Source organism: Pseudochaenichthys georgianus, chromosome 3 (genome assembly GCF_902827115.2).
Source record: "Pseudochaenichthys georgianus chromosome 3, fPseGeo1.2, whole genome shotgun sequence".
NCBI classification, from domain to species: domain Eukaryota; kingdom Metazoa; phylum Chordata; class Actinopteri; order Perciformes; family Channichthyidae; genus Pseudochaenichthys; species Pseudochaenichthys georgianus.
The window spans coordinates 25722219-25745694 of record NC_047505.1 but is presented as its reverse complement, the minus strand read 5'-3'; the positions used below and the strand labels follow the sequence as shown (position 1 = coordinate 25745694).

Sequence of the window (23476 nt, the reverse complement as noted above, 5' to 3'; positions counted from 1 at the left end):
TAGTGACTTCTGTTTACTGAATCTATTTAATTACAAGACGACGAGACAATCCATAGACACGTTGAACCGACAAACGTTTTTTCCGTATTTCAATAAAAATATATTTCTTTTTATACATATAAAAATAATATCTTTGTTATTATTTGTTTCAACATTGCACTGTTGCAGTGTGAGCGAGCAGCTGCATGACAGGGGGGGAGCAGGAAGTGCAGAGCAAACAGCTGAGCGGATGTTAGCCTGCAGACAACCTTAGCAAACAATATGATACGAACGTTGCTAAAGCTAAGGAACATTCATCTACAATGCTCTGCGATTTTTGATGCTGCTCCACGTTTCGTAGGAAAGACATTTCATATTCAGACAGTCGCTCTTAACAAAGGCAAGCTGGACCTTAGGATGGATAACGTATCTATTAGCATGTCAAGTGCTTAATGACGTTAGCTTTGCTAGCATGCCTAGTACATGAAACCGGGATGGTTTTACTATGTTAAGTTCTTTCTGTCTTGTTACTGCTCGTAACACCCGCAACACTACGTCTGCTATATTCTGGTGCAATGCGTAAGTAAAGTGAGGCTTGATATTGACCTAACATGTTCCTGTTCTTTAGTTATCATTGTGACGGGAGGAGGCGGTTGTTTACATCAGCAGCTCTCGCGAGAACTTTGTGACCAATGGGTTGGCATAGTTACAGAAACATACTTACTTACTTTCCTTTATGTTTATTGAATAGGTTTTCCACCAAAGGCATTCATGAAAGTTGTGTAGCTTTTATTAATACGATGTTGGAGTTACTTTCATTACACTTGCGCTGTATAATAAAGTATCTGTTTGAAGTTTGGGTTTTCTAGGGGAGGGGCTAATTTGGCGGTACTTCCAGCGCGGGAAATTCGTTTTTAAATAGCAGTACCGCGAAGAAACCGGAGTAGAAGCAAGCTTGAGAGGTTGTATACCTTGTAGTAGTCGGCGGTTGTTGTCTCTTGGTTAGCAAGTAGTGCGTCTTAAGTCACTATAAACAATTTAGTGTACTATCCGTTTTAACTGTAAATATTTGCCATCATGCCCGCTCTAGAAGTTAAAGATGCATCTACAATTTCTCCTTCGAAGAGGGCAAGGACCGAGACAAAGCCTGCAGAGGAAAGATCTGTCCTCAGGTTTGCAAAACTCTCTGAGCATGCTACCACACCGACCAGAGGCTCAAACAAAGCAGCGGGATATGATCTCTATAGGTTGGTTTTGCACTTTGAATAAAATGCTTGGGTTCTGAATTGACTTAATGACAATGTAACGTTTGCGTAAATTAGGTTTAGTATGAATATTGTGATCGTATATTCCTTACAATGTATGTTTAATGACTTGGTATACATTTGTTAAAATCCAACTGTTGCAGTCATTTAAAATGTTTGGGAACAATAAGCTCATGCATCTACAGAGGTTGAATTTACTTGCTGAAGTTTAATCCTGAGTACAACAAAATAAGTATTTTATATATTGTCATGTAAACAGCAAACCATATTTCTCTGAATTTAAACAGTGCCTATGATTACACCCTTGGTCCTATGGATAAGGCCATTGTGAAGACAGACATACAGATAGCAGTTCCTCATGGCTGCTATGGGAGAGTTGGTGAGTGTTTGTCATGCTGATGCAACTCCGGCATTACGTGTTTTTCCTGCTGGGTGACTACAGACTGTTTTTAAGTTTTGCTCGGTGTATGTATATTCAAGTTTAGATATGAAACCAGTGGCAGAACAACGTCTTAATTCTATCTTACCATTTGTTTTACTCAGCACCGAGGTCTGGACTCGCAGCCAAACACTTCATTGATGTTGGTGGTGAGTCTTCACCTGTTTCGTCTACTTGTACTGAGTACTGTAATTTGAACCTTTTGTCATGCATGTCATTTAATTTCTCTGATGTCTCTGATCTCCTCAGCTGGGGTTGTAGATGAAGACTATAGAGGAAATGTGGGAGTTGTGCTCTTCAACTTCAGCAAGGACACATTTGATGGTGAGTCGTGGAATTAGTGACGTCCCTGAGTAACTTTTGTTTATCAGCTAAATGTACCCTTAACCCATTCGATTTGTATTTTTGAGAATTCACTATACCAACAGTAAACATAACTTGTTGAGTTTCAACCTTCCCTGCTTTTAAAATTCATCTGTGTGAAATGGAACATTTTCCCAGAGTATTTTTTTTAAATATGCACACTGTTAATAGAATGTAATTGTTTCTCTGAGCTGCCTATTTTTTTGTTGTTGTTGCAATTTTACAGTTTGTAACATTTCAACTGGCTAAAAGTGATTTGAAAATAAATTGTACATCTTAAATGATCATTCAAATATTTTTAAATTTAGGTTGGATTTTTATTACAGCCTGCATTGATGTCATGTAATTTTAAGATATGCAATGTAAAAACCATTGTCTCATCTCTTGCTATTCATCTTCACAGTAAAAAAGGGTGACAGAGTTGCTCAGCTGGTCTGTGAGAGGATCTGCTACCCCGATCTGGAGGAACAAGAGGTAAACTGCAAGAACAATATAAATGTGTACATGCTCTCAGTTTGATGAAGAACACTTTGCTAAGACGAATGCAGTTGTAATACCCTGCAATATATCTGAGCTTCATGAAAGTTACAATGTTCAGCTTTATTAGAAGTTTGGTATTTATTGAAGCAGGTTTTTTCCAATGTCCTCCGATTTAGTTTTGAATTATTAAATCTACTTTCTGCCTGTTCTTTCAGACGCTTGATGAGACAGAGCGTGGTGCTGCAGGTTTTGGATCAACTGGAAGCAATTGAGAGCTCCAACTAAAGATGGAGATGTACATGCTGAATATATTAAATAAAGTTTTGTTTTTGTATTCTGGAGTCTTTATTTACTGGGACTGTCACATTGAGTTCTGTCTCATAAATGTATTGTCTGATCCTCTTCAAAGTTAAACAAATCTACAAAACCACCACATGGGGGCAGCACAGGACAATAATTGCATCTTGGTTTTATAAGCTTCACACCGCCCACACATCAACAAATGAAAGCTCCATTCATAGGTGTCTTCCAGAGATTTCTGACATGAAGCAACTGCCTGTAGCTGAATGTGATTACAAAGTAAATCTGGATTAAGGGGAATCACAGCAGTGAATACTTGTACACCAAAAACATGTTTTTATTGTGAATTTACAACTAAACCCTCACTGATGTGAACAGAGAACACAGACTCGTGTCAGGCTGGTCCGTGGCAATGCAGCACTGATTGTATTTGTGAGAGAATGTGTGGCCACTAAGACCTCAGTGCATAATCATGAAGGCCCAGGTTAGGCATTATCAATGTGTGTGTATGTATACACAGTTTACAAAGGAAGTAGTTGGTCATTATAAGCACCATTACAAACCCCTCTATTCCAGGGGCTTCCTCTAGTTTACAAATGCTTCATAGATTAAAAGTGGCATCGATTATTACAGTATAAACACAATTTACATGTAGTATAGAGAGCAGACAGGCTATGAAGCTAGCTGTTACTGTTGCAAAGACATGACATTTTCAGAACGACCAATGGAATTGTATAATTGTTGACTACTGAGTTTTGTATAGTAATACAGTGCATTCAGATGTCTATGTAGTTGTGTTGCTAGCACCAGTAAATATGAATTATTCTAGTCCGTAGGGAAGATGGAAAAGCATAGTTTAAATATGCAGTAGGAGTCATTCAAGCTCAGACATGGCTACATCTCAATAGTTCATGGTTGGTTCCTTTCCTCTCCTAAACCTTCCCATAACATTCTTTCATCTACACTCCATGAAATGAATAACTATGGAAAGAAGAAATGTGTTTACTTTCATGTATGCAGGTTTGTTCGGTTATTTACCTGAGGGGAGGAAATGAATTCATCGCAGACTATTGGGACTCACTCTTTCCTCTCACCTAAGCTTGGTTCTAAAAAGTTCTTTCTGCAGTCCTCATGCCCTTTCAAAGTGGCACTTGATTCCACATATCATCTTACAACGTTAAACCCTATCCTGAAAAACCATTCACAATTTTTCTAGTGCTTCACACACTGCTGATGTTGTGTGTTAGGGCAATGTGTTCTTCATTTGCCTGAAATCTATCATATCGCCTTAATCAGCTGGCTTTTTCCACTGAGATTGTATCTATGATATGTAGAATCATCTTTGGCAATCTCTTGCATCTTTGTATCTATGATATGTAGAATCATCTTTGGCAATCTTTTGCATCTTTGTATCTATGATATGTAGAATCATCTTTGGCATCTTTTGCCAACCCTCCTTCTTGTCTCTTTGGTGGCGAGCCGATCTCCCTGTGGGAGCAAGTAGAAGTTGCCCCTGACTGCTGATCCAGAGTCAGAGATGTTTTAGCTTTTTTTGGAAGTGTGAGCCTGACACTGAATTAGCAGCTGCCTGCAACATCTGCCTGTTTCAGTCTTGTGATGGTTAATGAAGGACGATCTGCACCCTCATCTTCAGTATGTCTCCCAGCTGTCCTGTGAGGTAGTCTTTATCGTGTCGATCCTCCAGCTCAGCCAGCTCCTTCTTCCTGTACGTGGGCACGCTGCTGATCTGAAGGGAGTATGCCCCTGAGAGCAGGGCCTTCTTCTTGCTCAGATGCAGGTAGCTAACGCCCTCTCTCTGATTTATCTTGAAGTAGCCTTCTTCATTTCCGTAGTCAATGCTGTAGCGCACATGGTCACTGAGCGCGGATAAGGCCGGGGTGAACTCCAGGATGTGGTCGCGGTTGCTCAGGTCGCTGATGTTCAGGTGGATGTGCAGCGTGTCCTCGATGTCCACACTGGCCAGGCTCACCATCTCCTCAGTCAGCTGCAGAGAGAAACGTGGTCCAAGTGAATGAAGTGGATAATATCACGTGTTCTACACAGTATGTTTTCCTATTCAAAAGAGCAATAGTGAGATTCTTATTTTTCAGATTCAATCCCTAACATGTTAAAAGATGGACCAGAAACGATAGAGAAGGTTTTCAACACTTTTCCAGTGATAAATACTGAAGCCTTTACTACGCTTATTATTTTGTTGGCCTGAAATTTGGAAAATGGTCTGGAATACGTTTTCTAAACAACTCTTTAAGTCTGAATTGTTGATGTATTTTTGTGTCCTTATTGGTAGCTACAGTGGTGCATATTGCATTCAGGCAGCCAGGTCACCTGTGAGTCGTCCTGAGGATCCTCCTGTGTCGAGTTGGTGCTGCGGCGTTTGCGTCCCTTCTTGGGATATCCGTTGATCTTACATTCATAGCAGGCCTCGTGAGACAGAGAGTTATCATCTGCCTCACCTTCCGGTCCAGCACTGGAGCCGCCACTAGTGAAGCCCAGACCTGTGACACAGTGCCTGAAAACAAGACAAAGCTGTCAGTAACTGAGAACCATCTACAGAGAGATTTCTCACAGCCAGAGATGGGAAAAGTACACACAGCCTTTACTCAAGTAGAAGTACAGATACTCGTGTTTAAAAATACTCTGGTAAAAATAGAAATACTCACTAAACTTCTTTACTCAAGTAAAAGTAAAGAAGTATGGGCTTCGAAATGTACTTAAGTAAAAAGTGGCCATAACTACCAACTGTTTTAAAGAGTAACTGACCGCAATGACTCTAAACAATAATGATCACGCCACCTAACACAGATCAAAACTAAAGTAACGAGCCTGTTTTGAAAGTACAGGTATTTGTGTTAAAAATGTAAGAAGTAAAAGTAAAAAGTCGTTAGAAAAATAAGTAGTGGAGTAAAGTACTGGTACCAGAAAAATGTACTTAAGTACAGTAACAAAGTATTTGTACTCCACTACTTCCCATCTCTGCTCACAGCCATGCATTACCTTACCCTTGTCCTGCACGGAAGTAACCAGTGGGACATCCACAGAGGTAGCCCCCGTCCGTGTTGGAGCAGCCGAACTTGCAGGGGTTTTGGCTGGTGGAGCACTCGTTGACGTCTGAGCAGCCCGCGTCTGTCTGCTCGTAGTTAAAGCCGGTGGGGCAGAGGCAGCGGAAGCTCCCCAGGGTGTTGTGGCATGACGCTCCGCCGCAGATCTGGCTGTTCTGACACTCGTTCTCATCTGGGTCACAGGAAGTAAACAAACAAGAGGTCATTCCAGTTAAAGGACACACAATGCTGGGAAAGCTGGCCATGAATGTGTATATGTGGAGGGATTCAAACTAAAAATAAAGCTTTAACTAACAAAAGCTCTTCATTTGGGGGCACACACACACACTGTACCATACAATTACTTTATCTAAGCCTGAATTATTTCTAATTATGTTCGTCATAGGTTGTATTTTAAGTGTGTGTGTATATAATATCTTATCTTTTGAGCATTTATTTTTAAAAACATTTCCTTTCTCATGACCTTACCCCAGCAAAGGAAGGGTTGAACTTCCAGAGGAAAGGAATTTCCTTTTTGACATATTTATATCTTAAGAGTGACAGGAAAGACATGAAGAATGGATGACTTGTTTTAAAAAGGCTCGAGGCTGGGCTCCAGTCCAGAACATCAAGGCTGCATGGTACGTATTTTGGCAACAAGGCATCAGGATGTCCCAAAAGGAAATCGTTTGTATATTTGCAAATAAAAAATAACGGCAGTATTACGCACCTACACACTGGTTCCACTGGTAGTGCTGCAGGTAGCCTTGAGGACAGCTGCACCTGTATCCACCCACCAGGTTCTGACAGCCATGCTGACATCTGTGGTTTCCAACACACTCATCCATATCTGTGAGGGACAGACACACAACAAAACTACAGTAAGAGCCTACTTTTTGTAATGAAATAGCGGATACTCAAGTTGTTAAAAACTGTTGTCAGACCTTCACAGCTTTGTCCATTGGGATCTAATGAGAATCCCCGCTGGCAATCGCAGTTGAAGCTCCCTGGAGTGTTCTGGCAGGCCCCGTTGGAGCCACACATGTTGGGGTCGGATGCACATTCATTGTTGTCTACACAGAAGGAAGGTTCACACAGGGGTAACACATCTTATTATATGCTGATTTGAAAGTGGATAGTCAAATTCGAGTCGACATTGGTTCCATTTTTTTTTAAGGGCCGGTCCATTATGGACTGTTCATACAAATGATCTCATAGTCTGCAAGGGTTTAGGAATACAATCTCTCACCTACTGATTCCATTTCAGACCAAAGGAAGTAATAACAAACATTTGAGTGAAATTGTGAATTGTTTACTTTGGGAATAATTGTTTGACAAAATTATCCAGCACAATGTCCATTTACAAGTTTTTCCCGAGAAAGAGTCATTTAATCACAAACATGTTTGGCTGAAGTGACGGAAAATCTGAACCTAATTAGGAAATTCAAACAATTTAGCAACACAGACCCAAGATTAGATCAGTCCGTCAACACAATCTGGAAATGTTTCTTTCAAATGCAGAACATAGTGAGTGTAGTATCAAAATACATTTTGTTTTACAGCTTGACCGCTGTTGGTAACTGCCAATTAACATCGAGCTGTGTCTGAAGGGCAAGCGACAATGAGAAAGATGGGAATTTGTTGTAACTTTTTAGATAGCCATTTTGGGACGGTGTGTTTGATAGATAATATGGACAGTGAGGGATTTTGTGGCACTTATTGTTCACATGGATTTACGCCTTGATTTTAAGAAGGCATTATTGTCAGTCAGTTTTGATGAATACAGCTACCTTAAATAACATTATATTAAAGAAGGATTTACACTTCTTTACAGTGGCAGTGATAAGGAAAAGGTATATTAGAAAGAATAAAAGGTCTTTATAATAAGTCTTGGCCCTTGAGCACCTGTCCGGGAGGAGTTTGGGTTTGGTTTCCTACACTAAAGCCCATCAGTAGTATTTACATTAAGTTTTCCTAATGTCACACCCATGTTTCTCCAACCTCCTCACTCTGAAATGAATAACACGTCTGCTGTATGTCATCAGTCTGCTGTTGCTCCTTTAGTCAAAACTGAGGTTTCCCTGTCCCTGATTTCATGTGAGGTCATGGGAGCTGCTTTATGGTCCGGGAAAAAAAAGCTTGTGGTAGTCATGGCGATCTGCTGCAACGTTCCATAACAAAGCATTGCTAAGCTGCCATGACTCCAAACTGGTGCAGCCTAATAAGATCAGTGTGATATCAGCCGGAGTCCATTAACGGGAGTTAGCAAAGGTTGGACAAAAGGCTGGTTCAGGGCTCCTTTATGAGCTGGGCAAGAAGATACTTTTAGAAATTACTGTGAGGGAACATACTGTGTGTATTTGACACAATGCTTCTGGGAATACACAGACATTTGTATAACGAGTATTACAATTTTTTTTGGATGTGCAGTGCATCTTTAATATGCATATGTTTATTTACCTATGCAGGCTGTTTGATGCTGGGTGAAGCCAGGAGGACATTTGCAGGTAAACCCTCCGATAGTGTTAACACACAAGAACTGACAGTTATGCTGCTTTGTCGAACACTCATCCAGATCTGTAAATAAGAGAGTTGTACAATATCAAACCTGCCATACATTGAAATAAAGTCATTTTACATAATACATTTTAGTTGTGGTGGAATTTACTTAAGTACTGTACATAAGTAAAATGTTCAGGTACTTATTTCATACAAATGACAAATATCTTACTTTTATATTCGTTTTATAACTAATGTTACATTTTAATTTGTGGATTAATAATACAAAATATAAATCAATTAATAATGATGGTGTAATAAAATCTAAGGGTTAGTGTTAAACTACCTAGTAATGAGATCCACATTTACCAGCTGCAAATTAAAGCAGTGAACAAATCAAATGCATCAATAATTAAAATGAAATAATATAATGTGTCCTGAAAAGGGCCTTTCTGCATAATAGGTATTGTCACTTTTGGTATATTTAGATGACAACACTTTTGTACTATTAGGCACGATTTTAAATGCAGGGCTTGTACTTCTAGTAAAGTCCTTTTACTTCCTCTTCTGCATCAACATACAGTGGTTGGAGCTGTGTAAGATACTGTATGCTGCTATTTGCTGTGAGTAAAAATTCCAGTCCTTCAACAGTCGGTGACCTACAAATGAACTGCACATGAACCAGACACCGGAAACACAGAGGGGGGCTGACGGGGGGGAAACTACAGCTATGGTAAATAAAGTTGAAAGAGGACCTGAAAACCACCACGAGCATGCACTTGTTTAGACTCACAAACAAGCCTGATAAACAGGGACACTGCCAGATGCACGGTGTCACAGGCTTTGATGCAGAGTACAGATTCACTAACAAACACATTGACACTAGCAAGTCAGTGAAGGAGCGTCTTCACACAGTGATTCGCTGTTCTGCTCACTGCCTCCTTCCAAGAGCACCTTGCTGAACTCAAGTAATGTGGGCTACTTTTGAATATTTAGATATTTTTTGCTTTGTGTCCCTTACCTCTGCAGCTCTTTCTATCTTCCTGTAGGATGTATCCACGGGGGCAGGAACAGAGGTATGCTCCCTCTGTGTTCTTACAGATGAAATTACAAGGCTTTGGTGCTTGTATGCATTCATCCACATCTAGAGAGAGGGTGATAGTGAGACAGTGAGAGTTTGATCCTGAAGCCAGAAATTCCATAAGCGGAGATGACGAGACAGACAGACGCAGACTGCATTTTTTAGAGGAGTGCAGTCCACCCACGTAGTTTCGGCTCTTTACTAGACAGCAGGAATGAGGATGGAAGTAGGCATGGGAGGAAAAGAGTCCATAAAGTGTAAGTGCTGGAGGTTAAATTAAGCCTTACCCACACACTGTGTGCTGCTGATGTCAGTAGTGTAGCCGGTTTTGCAGGTACAGCTATAGGAGCCCAGAGTGTTGAGACACTGACCGTTCTTGCACAAGTTGCCCATCACACGACACTCATCAATATCTGTAAGGTAACAAGGAAAGTTAGCTCCAGATAAACTCATCACAACTGAATTACAAGGAATATATACTAATACAGGGCTGGCTTATCTAAAGCCAGTTGAGTAGCACTTGAAATGTTTTTGCTCTATGAAGCCTGATGTACTTATATGATTCTGTTTTCTTCAAGTTTGTATTTTGTTGGTCGAACGCACTTATTGTAAGTCGCTTTGGATAAAAGCGTCAGCTAAATGAAATGTAATGTAATGTAGTATTCCTGAGTAGGAACAACAGTGTATTCTTGGTCCATGTCTTTGTTTCTTTAAGACAATATTCTTTGCCAAAAAAAAAACACAAACCTAATTATTAAACACATTTAGTTGTACATCAGTGTTGTGTCAAGTATAAACGTTTTGATTTTTACCGGCAAAGAAAAAACAATGCTTTACAGGTGATCAAATCAGCAGACTGCAAACAACAGGCATCTTAAAGGTCCCATGTCATGTTTTTCCGGTTATTACCCATCCCCTTGTGTGTTATGTAGCTTTCTCTGCATGTAAACAGTCTGCAAAGTCACAAACCCTCAAAGTACACTCTGTAGCCGGTAAAACTCTTACAGAAAAAAGACCTGTCTATGCTGCCACAGAACGCCTCGTTGGAGATTTTTCTTTTTCCATTTTTTTATTTCTGAGTACAGTGACGTGCCCAGGTCCAAATGGACCAATCCGTGGAGCTCCTCACACACACACTCACTCAGCCTTGTCTTTTCTCAGCCGCGCTATTCCGCGGAGTTTCGCCGGCACACACACTCACTCAGCCTTATCTTTTATCAGGCTGTGAGTGTGTGGCAAACTGTGTGGCGAACAGCCTGGCTGTGAGTGTATGTGTGTGCTCAGGCTGAGTTTCGCAATGTCTCGCAGACCCCACGCAGCAACCAGGAACCGACACCAGTAATCCAGCTCACACTGTCCGCTCCTCGAGCCTCAAAGGGCAGAGTAGCGAGCCCCGCAACGTCCCGCCAACATGGCACCCAGACCCCACGCAGCATTCTCATCTGTTTGTCATTACTGGTGTCATTTTCTGGTTGCTATCAAATGCCATTGTAACACATAATCACTGATGTTCAGCTGTAACGGTGGTGGACTCATCAGAACAGAGTGGGCGAGCTGACCAATCAGAGCACACTGGGCTCATAGGGGGGGGGGAGCAGGAGCTCCAACAAGCCGTTTAGGACAGAGAGTGAATACACATACTATACAGAGATGCTGTATGAGAAGCCAATGTGATTTTGGAACATTGAACAATGTACATTTATTCTAGTAGACCTCAACAATGGAATTATGATCAGTAGAAATGGCCATGTCATGGGACCTTTAACTTAACACCCACCGTATCAGTGGTTTCATGCAAAATGTATTCAGCTGACAAATTTAAAAAGCATATCAATACATTTCGTACTTTTCGCGCAGTCATTTACCTTGGTGGTAACAACCCAGAACGCAGAACATAACTCTAACCTTGTTAAGATAATCCATCATCTTGATCATGTCACTGTTTTATTTTACGTTAAGATACTTTATGATCATTGATTAGTTTAGAAACACTGCCTGCTGACACAGGTAGATCTTTTATGATTTTTTGTTTATTGTCTTCAAGGTTTATTCTGCTCATATCATAGCTAATAAATGCAAAGATCTTTCTAGAAATTAGTTTTAGACTTGAATGCTGTAGACTCCATTGAAACAAAGAAAGGTTTTCAAAATGAATACCAGCTGTCTGTTGCAAGTTACAGAACTGAATATAAACCAGAATCTGTATAATAACTAAATATGTAAACTTCTAGTGGCTCGTAGTTTTGGTTTACATCATGCAAAACTACCAGCATGGTCAATCATCTTAAATAAAACACGTTCTTAACTAGAATATTGTCATGGAAATATCCACACTCATCAACTGTGGAAAATGTGCAGTCAGTTGTTAATCGATTCTCAGTTTTTCACAGTGATCTAATTTGAACTCCAGTCTCCTCAGCTGTAAGATACCTCTGCCATCGGTGGTGTAGCCGGGTCCCAGAGGACACATCTTCTTGTACTGAGTGGTCCCAGGCAGGGGGCAGAGCTCACAGCTTGTGCCCCAGCCTCTGCCTCCGTCACAGCAACACTCGGACTTGGTCACCAAGTTCCTGTTGCTAGAAGTCATCTGACACAGGGTGGTCAAAACCTCAGTGAAGCAGAAGCCTTCTCGGTTATCTGGAAGGTGGAAGAGGCAGAGAAAGTAATGTGAGACAAACAGACAGAAGACAAATAAAGAGGTGGGCCAGAGGAAAGCAGACCAAACCACCCAGACATGACCTGGCCTCGGAGAACCAGACGATAACAGACACTGCTCTATCACTACTGTCTGTAATGAGGAAGATAGCAATAGAACCACAGCGCTCACAAAATCTCCCTGGTGGTTTTCTCACCAAATTCGACACATCACGTCTATCCAGAAGTATATATTTAGATTAGGGAGGAAGGCTGTGAAAGGATTTCCTCTCCACTATCTTGACAGTAACAGACACATGTTTTTTAACAAGACAGTGTTATGGAATAGCTACATTTACTTGACATGAAACAATTACTTGTACGCCTAGTTAGCCAAGATTCAATATCATCTTTTATCCAAATATACAAGGACATACATGTATGTTAAGTCTTTAACATTTAAATATTATTTGAGTGTTGTCAATCTGAGAGCTATTTTTTTCTCTTTAAACCCATACACATTCCAGTGGTTAGACTCCTGAACTGTCCATCCTATAATTATATCCCATTTCTTCATCTTATTCACTCAGAGGTGTTTGAAATACAGAAACAACATGCCACTAAGAAGTGTTTTCTATTCAGTTTTATGGATCTTTTATAAATAAACGTTGTGTTAGAGCACAGTAGGTTACGTATGTTTAGGGGCAAAGTGAAAACAAACATACAGTATGAGCAGATGTATATATTTCTAATAATATACGTACCGATACATTCAGTCTGTGTGGGGTTAGCGACGTATCCTTGGTCACATCTGCAGCGGAAGCTTCCCACTGTGTTCTCACAACGGCCATTCTTACAGGTACCTGGTTTGGCTGTACACTCATTCAGATCTAGCAGAACAAACAAATCAGGGAGAAAGCCTATAATAAAGAGACCAACATCTCACCTCAAACACAAATGATATCTCTCTAAATGATATCATCTTCAATCCTGTGGAAGGGTTTATTACGAAGAGTCCTGTTTTATGAACATTCTCTAATGTATAATGATGCAGCTGGTTGCTTGTATTTTAAAGCAATATTCAGAACTTAACATTTGATCTTTATGGCGAAAACGAGAAGGATAAAGTATATTCACAAGAATTGTACTGTTAAGTTTCTTAAAAATCTATTGTATGACTGTCACAAATTCACTTATTACATGGACAGAAAGTGTGTGTGTGAGGGGGGGGGGGGGTTAACAGCACTTAAAATTGAATAACATCCAGAATACACAACTGGCTTTTTACATGCTTACAGTGTATCAACATAGTTTTTATTGTATGCACAGTGAAGCCAAGATTAAAGGCCATAAACATGAACTATGTTTCATTATTTCCTACAGGTGGACAGTATGATATTCTTACCAATGCAACCATCTCCGCCGGGCTGCCGCATGTATCCAGGGGGACAGATGCACATGTATGTACCAATCAGGTTCTTGCAGGTCATGCCTCTGCCGGCACAGTCATCTATACCGTCCTCACACTCATTCTGATCTAGAGAGCAAAGAGTAAACTCAGAATAAGATAATGCAAAACAGTGATGTAAGTAACACAGACGGTCAAACAAACTGCGGCCCTCAGGAGTTTAATGTTACCGCCCAATCCAACATGGCTCTCTGAAGTGCTAACAGGCGTGCACTGGGAGGGTTGGTGGTCTGTTTGGAGCTTTAATGTAAACAGTGACGCTACAGACACTGACATGTTCCTCCTGTCTCAGCGCTCCCCTCCAAATACAACCGTTGCTATGGTGCCCAGCCTATCTGAGAGAGCGGAGGTGTAAACAGTGACTTGGCCGGCTACAGTTTCCAGAGAGTTTAAGGTTGCCTGAGACAGAGAACTCTTGAGGGTCTCACAGAGATATTGTGTACTATAACTTTATAGACGGGGCCAGCATGTCTCTATGAGGTGCTTTTCTAACAACACTATTCAGTAAATAGAGTGCATGAGTGTATTACCTTTACACATCCTCTTGTCATCGCGCAGCACGTAGCCTGTGGGACATTTACACTCGTACGAGCCCACCACGTTAACGCAGCGGAAGGCACACAGCAGAGGATTCTGGGAGCACTCGTTGATGTCTGGTCAAGGGATAGAAGGTTAACACCTTACAGTATAATAGTATAGTATAGAGACCACAACGACTGCATGATGGAAGTGCATACATAATTGTACATACCTTCACAGTTCATCATTGACCCAGGCTCAAAGCCGTCATCACACGCACACTCAAAGCCACCAACGACATTAGTACATGTGCCGTTTCCACATGGATTGCCAATGGCACACTCATTAGTGTCTGTATTCAAGAAAGTCACAAAAAACTCCATTAAGCACGTAAGTATAAGAGTCATAGAACATCTACTTAGTACCTCAGTAAAGTATGATGGCAGAAAGGGAAACAGTGAACCTGCCTTCACACTTGACTTTACTGATGTCCAGATTGTATCCCATGGGGCACTCGCAGCGGAAAGCGCCGTCTATGTTGATGCACTCGCCATTGATGCAGGGATCATTGAGGCATTCATCAATATCTACAATAACAAAAACATCAACACCAACTTAATTACATCCAGCACTATACCATGAATGTACGACAATGTCAAAGACACACAAACCTTTTGGGTGGTCATCTTTCCCCCGTTCGTATCCCACATTGGGACAGAGAAGAGGATAACCCTCTGGAAGCATAAGAGTCATGATGAATAACGTTAAACATTATTTTGTGCAAGGTCTTGTGTTTCCCTGCATATGTGGGTGTATGTGATAAGAAGTGTACACACCCTCTCCCTTGGTGGGGCAGATTTCACAGGGGTCTCCCCAGCCTTGACCTGGCATCATAGTGCAGCAGCACTCTGCCTTGGAAGTGTTCTGAGGCTTTGGAGCCTGGCAGCGGCCATTTTCAAACCTGGTGTAGCAGTAGTTCACACGGATATCTGAGGGTTCAAAGACAGAGGACAAGAAGAGCGAAGAATTAGAGGGACTGAAAGATTACTGAGTCGTACAGTGCCCAGTGTTATGCTTACCGGTCAAACGTTTAAATAATTGTGATTAATAAGAGCTACATTTAAAGTGTATGGGTTATTATGGTTACTTATTATTAGCAAAGATATCATTAATAATAGTTTAACTGTATGTTGTTTGACACATTTTAACATTTTATATCCCGCATTAAGTACAAGGTAATGATTACCAAATTATTTATAAAACAGCTTAAAAAAAACGTTCGATATGCACCAGATATTAGTAACACTTACAATAGTTGGTTTATAAACGTCCATAAACATTATCGGGATGGATATTAAACTTCAACATATGAATATAATACATTATTAAGTATCAACAAAATTAGGATAATCAATACTTTTTCAATGGTTAATAGCTGGTTTCTGGTCATTTATGTACTTTTTATAGATATTTATAAAGCAAATAATTTACAAACATCTTGAAGGTCTCTTAGAGGTTACCAAATAATTAGGTTATAATAACAAACACTCAATAAAACATCTTATTTACAAATGAATACACCATACATAATTTTACAATTCATGTCATTTTTACAAGACAATAACAAAGTATTTTACTGTTGAACCACATTTTCAAATGTTTTGGGTGAAGTATCGACAGTGAGGGCAGAGGTTGGCTATAATCCTGAATGATCTGTGTTTGTTAGACTGGAGCCACACGAGAACGGTAACGCAAACGAACCAAATTCAATATCAAAAAAGTCTTCCGCCCACACGCAATAGGCACTAGAAACGTGTCCATTCACATGAGACCGCTCGAAAGCGCTGGAGACGCTGTAGAGCACTGTAGCGGATTCCTCCTGAACAAGGAGGCACTTACTCATAATGAGAAGCATATGGTCGCGCTCTCCTGCTAGCACTGGCCTTCACTGAACTCAACACAAATAAGCTTTCTGACCACCATAGATCACACACACACATGCACACACACCTGGCTAAGAGGCAAAGATCACATACATGAGCACCTGGTGCTATGAGGAGAATGTCAATGAGTGTCATGTTACTTTCCTCCATGAAACTGATTTGTCAGCCTTTCCGTGGAAGAGATTTATGGTGCTCTGTGCACGGCTGCTGAGCAAGTGTGTGTGAGTAGACGCACATATGCATCTGGATGTATGGATATGTCATTCTGACTTTGTAGTTTGTTCACTGAATGATACAGATGTCAAACAATTGGGATTACTCGATAGATTCCCCTAAATTGCCAGTGCTATGTAATACATTTAAAAAAATCGAATTTCATTAAAAAATTACTAATAAATAACAGAAAATTAAGCTCTGAAATAAATCACACTTAACAAGGTTTGACATTGGTGACACAAATCTAATGGTGGTGGGGGTGGTGACAGATATTTGGAGGTCATGATTTTGGAAATTTGCACAACCACTTCAGCATTATAATTTAAAGCATATCATTGATTAGGGAATGGAGGCCTAGTGATTAGACACATACTGTATACTTCATATCCTCGTGGATTCATCTTCTTATTACAGACACATGCATTTCCAAACATTTGGTCTACCTATGTTGTAAATGTATTATCTTTTCGATTTACACACGGCATCTATTGCACGTCTGTACGTCCTGGGAGAGGGATCCCTCCCCTGAGGTTTCTCCCATTTTCCCCTTTAAACTGTGGGTTCTATTTCGTCCCTAATGACCGCCAGAGGCGGTGCTTATAGCACTGGATATGTCCATCGCACGCATGCGCAGTTCGAGTACCAATAACAACAAAGTCACCTGTGACCCACGTGACTACGGCTACATAGGCCGGCGTCATTAGTGGATCGGTTCCTTTTCATCTTCTCGCTTCGTGAGAGTACCGCGGCTACATTCTTGTAGCCTACAGCGTTCAGGTTTGAACGTTTGATCTGAGGGATTTCTCTGCAAGCAGCTGGTCGCGTGCAGCTTTGCGACTGACAGTCGGAGCTACGGGTTGTTAACGCGTCCTCCAGGAGCTGTGGTCGGCTGTGCAGAGCCTCGACGGACAGGTTTGTGTCAACTTGTTGCTGGTGATGGCTGTGTTCCCGCACCCTCTCCCAGCTAAGTTGTCCTGATTGCTGTCTTATTTATTGTTTGGCTTAGACTTTCTGGTGACGACAGTGTTCCCGCTTCCTCTCCCATAAAGTTGCCCTTATTATGCTCTTTTGAGAGTTCTGCTTGTGGCGTTGTGCCCGAGCTATCATTAGCATTTGAGTCCCAGCTTTGGCTGCATCCCTCATTCAATTGTATGGAAAGCCAAGTGTGCCATAATTTGCCCGTTTTTTGTTTAGATGCAGAGAGTAAGGTAAGTACTGGCCATAGTTACTACTGTAACTACGGTCCTATGTAAGCACTGGCTATGGTTACTAATGTGACCATGGCCTACGGTTCATGCGGGCTGTTCTATTCCATAGAAACTAATTATCTGGTCTTAACATTGTGTTTTGACTTGGTTGCTTGATTGTTAGCAGCAGCCGCTTGGCTAACACCTTGCATGTACTGTTAAGCTTCATTATTTAACTCAGCCGGTGAGGGCAGTGCTCTCGCTGCTGCTCCCGGTAATGTATGGTTTTGATTGCAGTAGCGCTATATCGTGGTATTTACTGCTCCTAGTACTAGACTCTAGTCTACTACCACTGTACTAGGATGATATGCAGAGAACAATCTTCACTGTGTGTGCTGTGTGCTCTGCATGTGTGGCCATTAAAGAGGATTTCATCCTCCCAATATTATATTATCTAGGGTGCAGCCGTTGGCTGACACTTTTAGACGCCGGCCACAGTTACTACTATAACTACGGTTGTAAGCCGGGTACGCTGCACCTGGCATTCGTTATGAACTCAACCAGTGAAGGCAGTGTTCTCGCCCCCGCTCCTGGTAGACGTGTTGCTTGATTCTAGCAGCAGCCGCCCGGCTAAACTGTCCTATTAAACATCTTTATTTAATCCAGCTAGGTGAAGGCAGTGCTCTCGCTCCCGCTCCCTCTGCCGGTAACGTGGGTGTAGTTACATCCCTCTTTGTTTTCGGCGAGTAGGAGCATTTCTCTACTCTTTCCGTTCAGCAGGTAGCTGGGGAAGGCTGTGTTCTCGCGCCCACTCCCGGCTACGCTGCATCCGGCTACCTATAGACTGGCTCATTCATGTCGCGCCTGTATGGCTTCTCTTGAGCCAGAGGACGGCCATGACCGCTGCCCCCCTCTGCCTTGGCCTCGAGCATTTGAGGGAGGGTCTCACGCAAAGCGCCTGCATGAGCTGTAGACTCATGCCTCGGGCGCTCAGAGTGGCTAGAGTTGCAGAGGTGGCACCTCTCCTCGTCACAACTTCCTCCAGCTCAGTCTGACCGTTCCCGGCGACTTGATGGAGGGATGGCTATGGGATGGCTAGAAACAGGCTGTCCTCTAAGGTGGGTCGGTTAGCTGCCGTCATGGAGCAGACGAAGTCGCTCCTGTTGGCCTTTCAGCCAGGGGCCGGTGTGGGGGCTACTAGCTTGCCTGGCCCTCCTTCGGTTGCCACACCTCTACTTGAGGATGCCATGTCGCTAGCGGCTCCGGACAAACCTCTTCTATGAAGGGGGGGGCGGAGCCTCCTCACCCCAGAGGAGGCTTCCCACTCCTCTGCTCAGAGCTCTCTACAGAGCACGGAGGACGCCTTCATGGCGGCCATTATTCGTGCAGCCTTGTTACGCTTGCAGCTTCAGGTTCCGCAGGCCGACTAGGCTCAGGCTCGCGCCTTTTTCTGGCATAACCCTGCCCCTTTTCACTCCCACTGTTCCTCCTTCAGAGGAGTACCTGAGGGACCTCCATGCAGGCTGGAGAGACACCAGGGCCCTCTCCCACTCTGCTGCCAGGCAGGATCCGGCGAGGGTGGGGCTGGGTCGCTTGCCATCCATTGAGCCTGCCATCGCCTCCCCGATTCGGGCTCCTGATGCCAGGTGCCCTCGAACTCAGTGCAGGGTCACAAACGAGCTGCTCTGTAGGGCCTACGACACAGCGGCACGCATCTGATACTGGCTTTCTCTACCTCTCTGCAGCAGGCGCCGGCTGAGCCTTCTTTGCTGGGCCTCAGTGATGCATCACTGTAAGCCTTTGCCCTAATGTCTAGGGAAGGGGGACGAGTTATGTCCTTATTGGTGCAGACTCGTCGCCAGGTCTGGCCTACGACCGTCGTAGGCTGCTTTCCCAGTTACAGCTCAGTTACTGGGCTGTCTGTACTTCCGACCCTTGGGTGGTTTCCACCTTAACCCAGGGGTACGAACCGCAGTTCCGGCCCCTAGCCTTCGGCCCGGCCAAAATGACAGTCGTCAGCGATCTGGCAGAGGCCCTAGCTGGCCCAAGAGTTGTCCGTCCTTCTGTCCAAGGACGCAATCGAGCCAGTAGACCCTCTGCTTAGCCCAGGGGGTTCTACTCGGCGTACTTTCTCGTGAGCGAGAAAGTCGGCGGATTTCGCCTGATCTTGGACCTCAGAGGAATCAACAGATTCTTGAAGGTGCTGCCACTCTATATGCTGACCACAGCACATGCACAGCCGTGGAATTGAGGGATGCCTACTTCCACGTGGGCCGGGCAACATGGGGCCTTATATTCAGTTCCTTCGGCCCTTGGGCAGGCTGCCTCGGCCATTGTGCCCTTGGGCCCGCTGGCGTTGCGCCCCATGCAGATGTGGCTGAACAGCCTTCACTTGGACGCCAAGTGGCACAGGCGCAGGGAAGTCAGGGTGTCGCAGCGTTGCCTCCACTCTCGGTCACACTGGAGGGGCCTATCTCCTGATGGACGTGCCCAAGGGTGCCATCCAATCCCGCCATGGGGGCCGTCACCATAGGTGCAGGTCTCTCAGGGTGGGGTGCAGTACGGCAGGGCAGGACCGTTCAGGGTCAGTAGTCTGCCCAGGAGGGTGCACGCCATGCCAACGTGCTAGAGCTTCGGGCTGTGCAGCTTGCACTCACGCACTTTCTACCCCTACTGGGGGGCAAGAATGTGCGTGTTCCTTGGGACAGCAGGTACGCTGTTGCCCAGACAGCAGTCCCTTCTAGACAGTGGGCATTCTCACTCCACCTTGAAGGTCTATACGGCTGCTATATCTGCCCGTCATGTGGGAGTGGACGGCGCCACAGTGGGGCGCCACAGGTTATTGTCCCTCTTCCTGAGAGGGGCTTTACGGCTGCATCCGCCTAGCACCCCGAGGGCTCCAGCTTGGGACTTGCCCCTAGGGCTGAATGCCCTGTCATCTCCTCCCTTCGAGCCCCTAGCCCAGGTGGAGCTTAAGTGGCTGTCCCTGAAGGCAGCATTTCTGCTGGCCATGACCTCAGGGAAACGAGTTGGAGAGCTACATGCCCTCTCTGTGAGTGATACATGCCTGAGGTGGAACTCCGATGGCTCGAGTGTTGCCCTCTGGCCAAACGTGGCGTTCCTGCCCAAAGTGCTTCCACTAGCCCACTCCAAACGGCCTATCCAGCTGGCGCGCTTTAATGTCCCACAGGAGAACGGCACAACTGAGTTGCTGTGCCCTGTACGCGCCCTAGAGGCGTATATTGGTGCTACGGCCCATATACGACAGTCAGAGCAGCTCTTCATCTGCCATGGCGGCACGAGAAGGGGCTGTGCTCTCTCAAAACAGCGGCTGTCCCACTGGGTTGTGGATACAATCACACATGCCTATGCCAGTGGCCGCCCAGTGGCCGCCCACCGCCATCAGGGGTGAGATGTCACTCTACAAGGAGCATCTCAAAATGTTGAGCTGCCCTGAGAGGGGTGTCCCTGGAGACCATCTGCGCTGCGGCGTCGTGGTCATCGTCTGGCACATTCTCCAGGTTCTACCGGGTCAATGTCGCCACTCCCCATCCTTTGGGCGTGGTCCTGTTGCCGAGCTCCGCTGCTTCCAGCTAGGTAAGCAAGTGTTCGGATTCTTAATGACATGGTTGGTATAGTCATCCAGTGCTATAAGCACCGCCTCTGGCGGTCATTAGGGACGAAATAGAACGATAGTTACGGCTGTAACTACGGTTCTATGAGTCCCGGATGACCGCCAGAGTTTCCGGTCACTCAGAATTCTTGTGTGCTCGCGAGAAGATTCTGGGAACCGATCCACTAGTGACGCCGGCCTATGTAGCTGTAGTCACGTGGGTCACAGGTGACTTTGTTGTTATTGGTACTCGAACTGTGCATGCGTGCGATAGACATATCCAGTGCTATAAGCACCGCCTCTGGCGGTCATCCGGGACTCATAGAACCGTAGTTACAGCCGTAACTATCGTTTTCTCTGGAAGTTTTTCCTTGTACGATGTGAGGGTCTAAGGACAGACGGTGTCATATTGTCATACTGATATTCTGTACAAACTGTGAAGTCCACTGAGACAAATGTAACATTTGTGATATTGGGCTATATCAATACACATTGATTGATTGATTGACTGTATACTGTTATCGCAATATCTCAAGCATGACTCCAGCCAGTGACTAATGTTACTCTGTCTCGCCCTGTATTCTTTCACTATATGGTATCAATAAAGGCAAAGAAAGCAATAATATTGACTAAATGTATTTAGGCTTTTAATCTGTCACTAAAATGGAGCTTCGAGTTTTTTGGACAACATTTACAGTGCATCAGTTGTTGGCACTGATGTTCTTGTTAAAGGCTCTACTACAATATGTAGTCAAATAGAAATATGCAAGTTAATGTGAGATCCAATGTTAATCAATAGTCACGGGTTTAGTTTAACTGCAACGAGTGAGGTGAAAGATTCTCATTGTTCTTATGACCAAGCAATAATTGGCCATCAATTTAATTCCAAGTGTATCTGTCTCCCATCATGTTTTTAATATAAAATAATTTGTTGTTGTCATCGGGATTTTAGTTCATTTTGTTCATGTCAATCATCAGTTTTAATAAAATAGCAAAGGTTTTCTCAGTGGGACAGGGTTTGTCTCTTTTACTGCCCATGTAGCTCACTCTCCACCCAGTCCCTCCTGTTTATCCCCCACCCTCAGTCCAGCACGTCTGACACTGGAGAGAAAAGTGAAATTCAAACTGTAACTGATGATGTCATCACTTCAGTGTTTGGAGGGGGAACTCCCTACAGAGGATGCAGCACGCCCCCACCAAACTAAAGACACACATATGTACATAAACACACACACACACACACACGTGAGGAAATGGAAAAGTGATCTGTTCAGAGCCACCCTTGGCTGGGTTGAGGCAGCAGCAGCAGAACCAGCTGGAACACAGTGTGCTATCATGAAAAAGCAGGAGCAGTCTAAAAACCTCTGACTGCTGCTATGTCTCCACTAGCACTTAGAGACAGACTAAACAGATACACTAGTATTTACATTTTGAACTTGATGCATAAGATAGTTTCATAGCCCCTTTTCCCCTCTTTCTCTCACACACACACACACACATACACACACACACTCAAAATTACCTAAACATCTGCGTCCGGAGGCAGAGACCTGGAAGCCGTCGGGACACAAGCAGGTGAAGCTTCCTTCATTGTTGGCGCAGGTTCCAAATATACAGATCTCGGGCGACAGGGAGCACTCATCAATATCTGGTACAGAAAGAAGGACTCAATCAAACACTTCATGAACATTTAAAATGTATTTAAGAGCCTCACCCTGCAGCACTTTATTAAATACGGTATGTTGTAGGTTAACTTTACAATCATACTGCGAGCATAAAGTTATACGAGAGGGTCAAATCCAAACAAATGTGATGAAACAGAATGTAATCTCACTAATGGATGGTTGGACAAAGTCGTATTAGAGCTTTTATGTTACATGTTCGCTCATCTCAATAACTAGCTGCTGCTGTTACTGATGCTGACAATTTAGTGCTGCTCCTCCCTGCTTCCAGGAACAGGGCACAAAGCAGGAATGTGTTGAATATCTCTTCATCAGCCCCACTGTATAAACAATCAAAGTATTCTGGCTTGAGCCCACTCCCATGTGTGAAAGGAGAAGATGGGTGTTTTCTAGCAGCGAGGCAAATGAAGAGAAGAAGACGTGTATTCTATTCTTGTTCACCTCAGCAGAGTTTGTGCATGTAAGCTGGTGTTATTGAATAGCCTGAGGTGAGATTCAACCACAAATGTAGATATTTTATTACATGAAAAATGTATGTTGGATTTTTTATGTCCAAGCTTATTTGTTGATCGTGATGCAGAAAGGACTTCAGGCTGCTGTACCTTCACAGGTCTCCTCATGGAGATAGTAGCCCAATGGGCAGATACACCTGTAAGAGCCATCCAGATTCACACAAGTTCCAGCACCGCATGTGCCTGGATTCACTCCACATTCATTGATATCTGAGAGAAAAAGGAATACACAAGGGT

At 43.5% G+C, this 23476-nt stretch overlaps 2 protein-coding genes across 4 annotated transcripts in view; one reads left to right on the top strand and one right to left on the bottom strand.

The window, feature by feature from the left end:
- Positions 1–205: 205 nt before the first annotated feature.
- dut (deoxyuridine triphosphatase) lies at positions 206–2860 on the top strand. Of its 3 annotated transcripts, none has more exons than XM_034107767.1 (7): positions 206–379; positions 1070–1226; positions 1532–1623; positions 1788–1832; positions 1933–2007; positions 2450–2520; positions 2742–2860. In XM_034107767.1, the coding sequence occupies exons 1-7, from the start codon at positions 262–264 to the stop codon at positions 2796–2798; spliced, it is 615 nt and encodes a 204-aa protein (XP_033963658.1). In that variant the 5' UTR covers positions 206–261; the 3' UTR covers positions 2799–2860. The 3 variants fall into 3 exon arrangements, with proteins under 3 accessions (XP_033963658.1, XP_033963677.1, XP_033963668.1); XM_034107786.2 differs by having other exon boundaries at positions 287–558; XM_034107777.2 differs by lacking the exon at positions 206–379 and having other exon boundaries at positions 585–1226.
- A 279-nt stretch (positions 2861–3139) lies between these two features.
- fbn1 (fibrillin 1) overlaps positions 3140–23476 on the bottom strand; it is a 63175-nt gene continuing 42838 nt past the window's right edge. The window contains exons 49-66 of the mRNA XM_034107753.1: positions 23330–23449; positions 22568–22693; positions 14923–15075; positions 14758–14820; positions 14554–14673; positions 14319–14438; positions 14098–14220; positions 13505–13636; positions 12864–12989; positions 11896–12102; positions 9753–9878; positions 9406–9528; positions 8346–8462; positions 6830–6958; positions 6616–6735; positions 5847–6078; positions 5173–5356; positions 3140–4831 (exon numbers count right to left, since the gene is read on the bottom strand). Of these exons, the coding sequence (XP_033963644.1) occupies positions 4448–4831; positions 5173–5356; positions 5847–6078; positions 6616–6735; positions 6830–6958; positions 8346–8462; positions 9406–9528; positions 9753–9878; positions 11896–12102; positions 12864–12989; positions 13505–13636; positions 14098–14220; positions 14319–14438; positions 14554–14673; positions 14758–14820; positions 14923–15075; positions 22568–22693; positions 23330–23449 (2705 nt within the window). The 3' untranslated portion in view covers positions 3140–4447. The remainder of the gene's footprint in view (positions 4832–5172; positions 5357–5846; positions 6079–6615; positions 6736–6829; positions 6959–8345; positions 8463–9405; positions 9529–9752; positions 9879–11895; positions 12103–12863; positions 12990–13504; positions 13637–14097; positions 14221–14318; positions 14439–14553; positions 14674–14757; positions 14821–14922; positions 15076–22567; positions 22694–23329; positions 23450–23476) is intronic.